Source organism: Meleagris gallopavo, chromosome 26 (genome assembly GCF_000146605.3).
Source record: "Meleagris gallopavo isolate NT-WF06-2002-E0010 breed Aviagen turkey brand Nicholas breeding stock chromosome 26, Turkey_5.1, whole genome shotgun sequence".
In the NCBI taxonomy this organism is placed as follows: domain Eukaryota; kingdom Metazoa; phylum Chordata; class Aves; order Galliformes; family Phasianidae; genus Meleagris; species Meleagris gallopavo.
Window position 1 is genome coordinate 4897451 of NC_015036.2, and position 10999 is coordinate 4908449.

The 10999-nt window shown below is 48.2% G+C and overlaps 1 protein-coding gene and 1 long non-coding RNA gene across 2 annotated transcripts in view; both read right to left on the reverse strand.

Moving 5' to 3' along the window:
• Positions 1–2542, reverse strand: part of CADM1 (cell adhesion molecule 1) — a 160638-nt gene extending 158096 nt beyond the window's left edge. Inside the window, exons 1-2 of the mRNA XM_031556845.1 lie at positions 2537–2542; positions 1992–2055 (exon numbers count right to left, since the gene is read on the reverse strand). Of these exons, the coding sequence (XP_031412705.1) occupies positions 1992–2055; positions 2537–2542 (70 nt within the window). The remainder of the gene's footprint in view (positions 1–1991; positions 2056–2536) is intronic.
• A 2167-nt stretch (positions 2543–4709) lies between these two features.
• The window catches only part of LOC109371020, a 44983-nt gene continuing 38693 nt past the window's right edge, over positions 4710–10999 (reverse strand). The window contains exon 3 of the long non-coding RNA XR_002121668.1: positions 4710–5599. This is a non-coding gene — a long non-coding RNA (uncharacterized LOC109371020). The remainder of the gene's footprint in view (positions 5600–10999) is intronic.

A 10999-nucleotide genomic window follows, 5' to 3' on the forward strand; every position in this document is an offset into this window, starting at 1 on the left:
CGGAGCGGGGCTGCGGAGGGATTTGGAGCAGTTCTATTTACGTCGAGTCAACGAACGGCCCTTCTCGCTTCTTTTTAAACCGCACCGAGCCAGGAGAATTGTTCTCTCCGCCTTAATAAATGGGGAGCGGCGCTTGGAACCCGTGAGCAGCGCTTAGCTGGGAGCTCACCCCAACCAACAGCATCCCGGCCCCGCACGGACGTCAGTACCTCTGACATTATTAATTAGGTTATCCCACGTGAGCCTGAGGCAGGTGAGGCATCAGCTTAACCTCATCATCCCATCCTCCTCCGAGCCCCAGATTGGAAGCGCTCAGGGCCAACGTTGAGTCACAACACAGGTGGGAGAGCTCTCCCACTTCCCCGTGGCTCCCAGCCCAGTTTCACACCTGGGGAAATAGCACACACCTCTCCGTGCCCCATATGCTGCAGCCCCATCCATCTCTGGAACATTTCACCCTATAGGCACAGCAAAGGGCTCCTTCCTTCCTGCCCCAGCAGTGGCACAGATGCACACTTCCAGCCCACCGCACTCATCACGATTATGTAACTAAGCCAAATTTATCCCTGGTTTATCTTGGGCCACGATGCTAAATTCCCTCCTCTCCAAAGGACTTTAGTGCTGGTAAACAACTTGGGCTTGAGAGACTGCGGAGCGGCTGCCTTTGCCTCTGTGTCATTAGGCACCAGATTATCCCGTTTGTCTATTTTTAATTACACGTTTCCGACCGTTTTGTACAGTATTGTGAGCTGTGACCTACTGCTGCTCAAACACCAAATGGGAAGACAACCCATATTAAGTAAAAAGGTTTATAGTAATTTAAGTATTCACAGGGCGCGGAACAATCAGCAGTAAGAAACACAATTTGCATAATAAATATCAATATCACAACAGCTAAAACAAACCCTGACAGATTATCTGCTGCTAAATGACCAGGAGATTGCAGAATGCCAATTGCAAGTCCTGAACTCTAGGAAATGACTCTTGTATCCTGTGCAGACTGAATGGGACTTTGGGAGGTTCTAAGCCTGGCTGTGTTCCTGCTGGAAACATCTTATTGCATTCCATTATGCATCAACTTTAATTTCAAGAGGAAAGTGATTTCCTCTGTCCGGGAAGCTTAGCCTCAGATTATTTGTCACAGTGTGTTTAGCAGTTATGATATTGAAGCGTGAGCCCCATTGGCAGTGATTGAAAGCTGTATTAAATCAGCGATGGCTCAAGTTATAGGCAGGCTGAGACAGCGGCTGGCTCAGAGGGGAGCGGTGGCAGGAGCAGGGGAAGGGGAGGGGAGAGAGAGGTCTGATGAAGGCTGACCTGACCCACAACTGTAGCTGATATAATTGTTGGCATTACATGACAAGGTTGCTCCCAAAGTGACACATCCCACTGACAAGCAGCCACTCATTGCTGAGACTCGCGGTGACCCGGCTCTCATGGGAAGCAGCCAGGAGGCACAGAGTGATGGAAAAACCACTCTGCTCCTGCTCTGGGAGCGGGGCTGTGCTCAGGCTGTGCCCTTGATGGCCCTCAGAGTCCTCATCAATGCTTGGCAGTGGGGAAAAGCACCCAGCACCCATCCCCACAGCCCCCGAGCAATGGGAGGCAGGCCCCAAACTGAAGATGTAGAGACACACATGGGAGATGGCATTTCCCAACCTTAGATCTGCTCCACAGGGGCTACAAACAGCAGGAATTTCATGCAGGAACCTTTTGCGGGCCACTTGTGGTAATCCTTCAGACTCATTGCTCTGCACATCTCAAAGACCAGATGGTGTTTTTGCATGTTAAAACCGATAATCAATTGTTTGTTAATTCAGTTTTCAAGTCAAGAACAGAAATAAAAATGGCAGTTGCAATCTGTGGCATGTAATCCTAGAGAAAGAGTCTGCAACAGTCAGAAAGATCAACATGGTGGAAGAGCAATGCAGGAGCAAAATGGCAAAGGGGCTGTTGCAAATGGAATGGTGTTACAAAGGAAAAGTGCTCACCTGGCTCTGAAGATCTAGGCTCACAGAAAGGACTCCACAAGGGTGGGATCTCCAACCAAAGATCCTTCCCCAGTTGCAGTCAGCCCTTAAATGAAGTCTAAGAGAGGTGCAGCCAGGCTCCATCCCTTCCAGTCATGAATTGCTTTCACCTGTGCTCTCAGGGCTGACCCAGTCCTTTCCCCAGGTCTCAATCAGTGGTTCAGGCCGAGACTCAGCTGTTTCCATACAGAGCCGAAACCAAAACCCAACCAAATGGGAATGGAGAGAACCAGAAACTTCAGCTGTATGTTACCTGTTTGTTACCTACTTATGAGAAAAGCTTTGGGCCCAACACTGGGCAATGTGTTTTGAGGGACTGAGGTGACAGTCGATGGCAAGAGCTGCTGGGTGACTGCTGGATGACAGAAGTTGCTGCCAGACATCAGGCTGGAGATGGAACCAGTTCCTATGCAAGTCACTGCCAACCCTCTGTGGCTGCTGCTGGGAATTGGGACAGAGGGTGCAACTTCACCTGATTTCCAGCCCAAGAACCTGGTGTTAATTACGCCCATCTCAGATGAGATGACACCACCACGATCAGTTACTTGGTTTGGCACAGGCTGAGGAACCAAGATCTCTGTCTAGCCAAAATGGCTCTCCATCTCGTCCTCTCGCTTTCACAATCACTTACTGTATGAGTCTAAGAAGGGAAAAGATAACCTAAAAAAGCCCAAGTTTTCTGCTCTAGAAAACAGAGATAATGCACAATGTGTTTAACTTCTGCAGGTACTGTGGGGCTTTCCATTCTTACACAGCTCTTTGAGTCTCAGATTAAAGGTGCTATAGAGACTGAGAGACCAAAAAGATTTCTCTACAAATGGCAGTGTTTGTTCACTCCATATATTCTGTCAAGAGAAATAAAACAGTTGTCGATCTTGTGAAAAGCGCCGGCGCTGAAATGTTCAAAGAACTGCATGGAATTTTAGCGACACAATTCACATTAAAGCCGGCATGGGGCTAAATCCTGTGTACCTCTTTGAGAATTTAGGAGTTTGTCAAAAGGAAACCAGGGAAGGAATAATCAAGTTATAGCATTTCGGATTTAGTGGCTCCTCGGAAGGAAGTGCCGCGTGCTTCCTTGGCTGAGCTCCCTGCTGGGGCCTCCCCACATCTCCCTTCACCTGTCCCGTCCGAGGAACTGAGTTCTATGCTTGAGGAGAGGAAGAAATGCAAAGCTTAATTTCTGCTCTTCCATACACTGTGACAAAGTTATCCTTTGCTCTGCACTCTCCGTATATAAACTCAGCGCTTTTGTTACGGTACAAACATCTCCTGCTATATTTGATTTATCTGGTGTCCGTTATGAGGAACGACAGACTGGTTCAGGATTTTTGGGGGTGCAAAAACTAAAAGACAAAGCTGGACCACTGCTTGCCATCACCACTGGGGAAACACAAACAGTGCAACACCAGAAGGCTGTGCTGGCATTCAGCAAAGCCTGGAAAGGCTGGAGAGGAACATGGGGAGGTTCAACGATGGCAAGTGTAGAGTCCTGCATGTGGGGAGGAATAACTGCATGGGTCAGTATAGGTTGGGGGCTGACCTGCTGGACAAGAGCTCTGCAGGAGAAGGACCTGGGTGTCCCGGTGGCCAACAGGTTGGCCATGAGCAGCAGTGTGCCCTGGAGGCCAAGAAGGACAATGGTACCCCAGAGTGCATTAAAAAGAGTGTGGCCAGCATGGCGAGGAAGGTGATCCTCCCCTCTGCTCTGCCCCTTTGAGGCCACATCTGGAGCACTGTGTCCAGTTCTGGGCTCCCCAGTTCCCCAAGTTGCTGGGGCTGGGCTTTTTTTGCTGGTGTGCAGCAACAGGACACGAGGCAACAGGCAGAAACTGGAACACAGGGAGTTCCATATGAACACAAAGAAGAGCTTCTTTACTGTGAGAGTGATGGAGCACAGGAACGGAGAGATGGGGAAACTTCCTTCTCTGGAGATACTCAAGACCTATGTGATCTTTTGTAGGGAACTGCTTTAGCAGGGGTTGGACTCAATGGTCTCCAGGGGTCCCCTCCAGCCCCTACAATTCCATGATTCTGCCATCCCAGCACTTACAGCATCTCAGCAGCAGCCAACGTGGCCCCATGCACTGCTTGTGGATGGGCTGAGAGCCTTGCCTTATTGCAGGGAAGGGAACAGCAGCACCACTTCTGCTAACATGTAGTCATTGCAGTAGCATGCACGCCCTGCATGTTTCTGGGCTGCCTACATATGTCTCTATATTGAAAAGATGGCACATTTCAACATGGTTCAGAAACCACCAGTGCCAACCCAATCAAGGAAAGCATCATTTATACAGCCGTATCGTGTGCTGACTTTAATTCCCTGGTGACAAACACTGCGGGCACACAAAGACCTCTCACACTCGCTGGGAGCAACAATACAGGCATTGTGAAGCCTGTTCGCTCGGCCCCCACTGTAAATAAGATATTTTCATTTATAATGGACAACTTTTTCTTCGACACCTACTGCATATTTGCATTTGCTTTGTCTCTATCCTGTGCGTGGGGGGCCTGTTTTTAAATTTTCATTTTCATTTCCAGGCCTGGAAGATGAAATTTAATTATTTTTTTAAGCCACAAGTGTGACAATAAAACAAAACAAAAAAAAAAGGGGGAAAAAAAGACCAAAAAAGGACTTTTGATTTGGAAATCCTATTGAGGATCTGAAGGACTGTCATCAGTGCAGCATCAGTCTTCATTATCTGATTCTTTTTTCAATTGGCAGAGCTTTACAGAGAACACCGCTCTTTCAACAAAATGATAAAGGGGTATTTGAAATAAACAGAGAGAGTCCCCAGCCAGCGAATACCTTAGATTGCTACAGACCGTGACTTAATGCTGCCTCCTATGAACTCCTCCTTTTCATCTTTTAATAAAAAGCCAGACCGATGGGATTTTTTTGCTTGGCTAAAACCTTTGTGAAAAAAGAAAACAACACCAAACTCCCCCCATCCCCCCCAAAAAAAAACACCCAAAACCCTGAGGAGCAACAGCTACTGAAAGTGGGAAAGTTCTCTCCGAGCAAAGTCTCTTGCATCTGTTTACATCAGGCTGTCCAAAAGCTGCATGTTATGCCACCAGTGGATGATGAGCAGCTATTCTGCTGTCAGCTCCATTGCTCTGCTGCTGTCCTGTGCTTGGAGTAACACGAATGGCTCCTGCAGCGTGCCATCGCCCTGCCCTGCACGCAGCTGTTGCTGCCCTGAGGGGCCGCCATCAAAGAAGGGGTTAGTGAGGGCAGGCTGCTCTATTTTCATGAATTTACAATTGCTTTGGCACCCCAGTGAGAGGCTGGAAGGGTGCACCGTGGCTTTCGTTGCAGGGATCTGCTGTCCGCCGCAGATCGCCCTGTCGCTCATGGATGCGGGCAGGAAATGAAGCGGCAGCCCAGGGCAGCTGTTGCACACCGTAGGAAAACTGAGTGCAGATCAGAGGAAGGATGGCAAAATAGGAGAGCCGATCCCAAGTGCCCTGCAGCTCTCCGAGTGCCAGGTTCACATCCAGCTGGGATCTGCACCGCATCCCCACCAAGCTCTGCTGAAACGTACACGTTTTCCAACAGACATCATCTGCAACAAAAACTCCTCAGTCAGAGCTCAGCACGCCCCGCTGTCACCGAAAACAAACACGATGGAGGCAGACAAAAAGAAACCAACCCTTGATGCACAGCACCGAGCAAACCCAGCACCTGGATGCTCCTGCAGTGCGAACACAGAGCTCTGTGCCAACACCTGATTGCTGCCCACGTGGAGACGTGCCTGGCTCTGGCCAGCAGCACAGCAGCGAGCAGCCATGCATCATCCGATGTGACTGCATCACTGAGTGCCCAACCCGACGCGTGCACAAAGCACTGATCGGTTTTCTATCATCTCCAATAATTATAAGTGGGAAGGTTGAGCTCCCAAGCCTGCTGAAGCAAGATGAAATGTTTTGAGATGGTTTTAAGGAAGCCAGATGATTCCCCAGTGTAACGATGAAGCACAAAACATCCAGTCAGTCTGCCCCCCCCGCCGCTCTAACCTTTTTACAGTGGGATAATAGGGAATAAGCTATAATTTAGACATTTTTTATAAAAAAGCATGGATACAATAGAGATAGAGGGATAAATTGCTTTATAGTCTTGCGTCATCTTCTCTGCAGATGAGTCTAATGCACCCTCGCCATAAAACTCAGGAACTGTGCCCTCCACATGTTGTTGTGACAAATTTCAAATCAAGAGGGTGCTTGAATTGGATTTATTACAATTGGGAGACGAGAAATTGTAATCTTTATGAGCCAATGACACAGAGCCTTTTAATAAGAGAATGAAGTATCATTTGAAATGTAAAGCAAATTAGATTACCGGGGTCAAATCCTTCTACAGAGACATCATGTCTCTTGCGTTTGACATCCTCTTTTCAGGTTTCACATTAGCATCTAAGTGTTTTTTAAATACGTTTAATATGCTTATAGGAGGAAAGTGCCTGCAAAAGTCAAGACGTAGAGACTGTGGGGACGGGGACAAAAGGAAGCCATCAAAATAAGTGCTGGGGGGAGGCACGGGTCTGTCTGGCACTGCCAGGGCTGGGATTTTGTTACGTGCAGCTGCAAATAAAGCCCCTTTGATCACATCCAAAGCTGCATCTGCTCCGCGGTGAGATGCCTGCTGGGTGTTGGCTGCCCCATCCCAGTACCCCAAAACCTGGATGGGGTGACAGTGTTGGAGCACAGCCTGCTGGGCAATGCTGCCTGGGTTTGTTATGGCAACAAACGTGCAGAGGCAGAGCAGGAGCAGCACTTCCCTAAACTGATGTGCCATCAGAGTATCGTAGAGGCTGGAAACCAGCAAATCCAGTAAGATCATCCGCTCCAGCTACACTGTTGGCAGTTCTCTCCTCCTGTATCCTGCTTGCTCAACTGAGGTGTGTTGTTCCCTCCAGCATCTTGTTTGCTATGGACACCATAAGATGCAAGAGGCAGCAAGCCCAGAACCTCAAAGTCAGCCTGAAATGATTAAAATGATGTGGGTAAACACCTGAGCACACAATGCAAAGCTTTGACTGTTCCTCTGATTTGAGAGGCTTCACGTCTTAATCATCTGTCAACACCACATGTAACCAACCATGGCACTGAGGAAAGGGCTCCCAGAAGGGACACAGACATCACACATGAAAGGAAAAGTCTTTCTTAGCCTAGAGGGAATTTCAAATTAGGTACAACATTACTTCAGCTTTCACTGTCAAGAATGGTTAGACTTTCATTGGCTTATTTTGCAACAGTAGGGTTTTCCTTTGAAGAATCCACAAGCATCTTCACCTTCAACTCACATTTACTGCTCTTGCTCCGTTTTTGTGCTGCGAGAGTCTTAAAAGTTACAGTCAGGGCCAGGATCCCAACAGCAGCTGATGATGTACCACAGAGAGCTCCCAATCACTACATGGATAGGATGACCAGCCCAGAGCTGCTCCTCTCTCTATGTTCTTCCCTCTGCCTGCACCTCCCAGAGCACTCAGTGCAATGGGGAACGCAACAGGTGCTGAGAAGCAGCACTCGTGTCCAGCTGATTGGAGCCCAAAGCAAATGTTTATCGTCAGCATTTGTGCAGACTGCAAGCATTAGGATGACTTGGAAGAGAGAGAGCGTTTGCTTATGGACAGTGGCAAGCAGGAAAAAATCCTGGTGTGCAGCTTTGTTGAGGTGAAGTACAAACAACATAAGAGTGTGCTGGCACTTAAAATTATCAAAAGGAGCATAAATCTATCTTCTTAAGAAAAATGCTCTGTCTGGCCAGGGAAGAAGCTGTCTGGTGAGAGCTCTGTGAAGGGAAATTGCAGCAGGTTGGTCTTCAAAAGGATTGTGGACTTTGAAAAAAGTGATTGCTGTGCTCCCAAACCACCAGCTGGTTTATCACGTGCTGCAAATATCATGGTTGCAGGGGCAGCCTCTGTCCCTAAGTGAATGCCATTTTCTGAGCATCAGCTGGGTGGATGAGATCTGGAGATCTCCAAGCCTGGACACCTGGAGATGTGTATATCCAGACACCCACAAAGAATCATACAATCACCAAGGTTGGAAAAGACCTCCAAGACCATCCAGTCCAACCATCCCCCAGTATTCCCCTGCTAAACCACATCCCTCAGTACAACCCCTAAATGTTTCCTGAACACCTCCAGAGGCAGTGACTCCACCACCTCCCTGGGCAGCCCATTCCAGCACCTGACCACTCTTTCAGAAGTATTTTCCTAATATCCAAGATATATGTATGCACAATCTCACACACACACACACAGTGCTCCAACCATGCATCTTAGCCCAATAATTGTGAGTTTTTTGCAAGCTTGTCCCAACTTGCCGACAGCTACAGAGCAAAACATAATTCGTTTCCTCTGCTCAGATATTGAAGAACAAAGCTGGAACTCCCATACAATTATGTTTTATCTCAGAGCAAGGTGAAATCATTAGATATTAGTGAGGTGCAGTGGCATAAAAATGATGTGTTAGCGGGGGTTCATTACATTGTATTTTCGGAGCCAGGAAGATCAATGCGTTCATGCATCATGAATTAGTCGCATGCCTTACTCTTCCCTGCTCTCCGGAAACCCAACATGATCTATCGCCAGCCATACATCATTGTTTCAGCATTGCACATTAATGACAAAGCTACAGTTTCCACTTGTCAAGCTGACCAGCTGCATTTTTTATTTTTTTTTTTTCTTGCAGAAGATGAAAAAATTCAAAGGAGGAGAAAGAGGGTCATTTCTGGGCCAGACTTTGCAGTAAATTTCAACCCTTCGAAACTCTTCTTTTTCTTTAGATCCATCACTTTTATAATCCGTGCCTTAACTTGCCCTCATTGCTTATATCCAAAGCTTGGAGGTGATTATGCTGAATCCCTTTCTGCCAATGCAGAATGTTGCCATTCCAAATACATCCCACTGCCCTTTTGAGTCCGTGCCCAAAGCAGAAAGTTCCCACCACTGACTGGCAAAGCTCCTGTTGGTCTCTCTCCTGCTGCACCGATAAGAAAATCCCCCTTCCCCAAATACCTATCAGTGTGAGCTCCCTAAAAGCATCCCCTCTGCACTCTGTTGACTGTCCTTCCAATCACTCAGGTGTTGTCCCCTCCCTCCTGTCTTCCCCTTGCATCCTTTCTGCACTTCTGAGCAGTGCCAAATTCATTTTTTCCCTCCTTACTGCAGAAATCTATCTACAAGTTTAAGTCTTTCCCTTTCCCCTCTCAACCACTGAAATGTCTGCCACTGCGTGTTGCAATTAATTATGAGAGGTGAATGAGGTAGCAGTTGCTAGGCTTCTCCCATCTACTGCACTCAAACTGTTCCCAAGATGGTAGCATTAGAGCATCCTGTGTCTCTCATATGCATTTACCACCCACAGAGCATCTCTGAGATGCTATTATCCCTATTTTGCAGACAGGGCACTGAGCTGGAGATTAATTTATCCAGTCCCACACGAAGGTAAGACGATACAACAAACTGAATCCGGGTCTCTGTCACTGAAACTTTCCTTTCCCATGTCCACAAGATGAGAAGGAATGGCCTTAATTTGCACCAGGGGACTTTCAGGTTGGATATTAGAGCAAAAGAGCAGTCATTGGCACAGCTGCCCAGGGGGGTGGTAGGATCACCATCCCTGGAGGTCTTCAGGTGTCACAAGGATGTGGCACTGAGGGATATGGTCAGTGGGCAGTATTGGTGGTAGGTGGACAATTGGACTGGATGATCCTAGAGGTCTTTCCCAACCTTAATGATTCTATGATCCATCACTACTCCCCTCAGCGTGTCCCTTTGTTCTCTGTGCAGGGACCATGGATCTGATAAAAAACAATTTATTCAATGCAGCTTTGCCCACCCGTTTGAACACCACGATGCTCAAAGGGAAAGGACATCTCCTCACCTACACCCCGAAAAAAGAGATCCTTCCTGGGATGTAACCAAGTTGCATATAACAAACCAACCCTTCCACATGGCAGTAGCTACAAATTTGCAGTATGGTCCTCTGCTATGCTTCTAAAAATTGCAGTTACACATGTTCTGCATGCACCAAAGGCTCAGGTTGAGGACCACGGTCCCTGCCATCCTTGCAGGCATGGGGCAGCTGTCTCTGCCCTCTGCAAGGCTCCAGCTATACAGCACTGGGTGTGTTTGGGGGTGATTATTTTTCTACAAGACATTGATTAGCAGTGTTTGAAACATGACAACATGCCAATACTTCCCTTGTTATATGACAGATAACTGCATGGATGCAGGGCTAACGCTGCTCTTTCTCCTTATTATTCACTAATGCTCACAAAACATCTGACACTTGGCTGAGCTCTTCGGGGCACATCGTTTCTTCCCTGGCCCTGGCTGCTTTCAAGGTAACGACCCATTTGTGGTGGTGGAGTGAGGCCCATTTCAGGCTACATTGCAGTGCGTAGGAACTCAACTTGCATCTCCTCCACTATCGACAGCAAACCCTGCAAGTTGTGCTCAGCTGGACGTGCACATCCTCGCACCTTCAGTGGGACGATGCATGCCTCTCCTTAGCAGGAGGGTTGCAACTGGATGATCTTTATGTCCTCTTCCAATCTGAGCCACTTACAAGTGCATGAAACCGGAGCACCCTGGGAGCAATTCACTGCTCGTGGGTTCACTGCACCGCATCTCAAGGACGCACAGCATTCATCAGGCTCATGGAATTTCACCCTGCCAGCGCCTACCTCCCTTTTGGATTGCTGTCATGCAACGGGGATTCAGACAGCGATGTCTGTGCCAGGGGGTGGCTGTGTGCCCCCACCAGCAGGAGGGAGCTGCAGATCCCCAGATCCCTACACACTGCTGCACGGAGCAGCCTGGCTGCCCACTTGGCCTCGGCTATTGGCAGCACGCAGAGCCCTTCAGTGCCTCTTTGTTGGTTTTAAACAATGGCCGTGGCCGGTTCTATTTTCACTTCCTCTCCCCCGCTTTCCCCTTCTGTACAGGGCTGGGGCT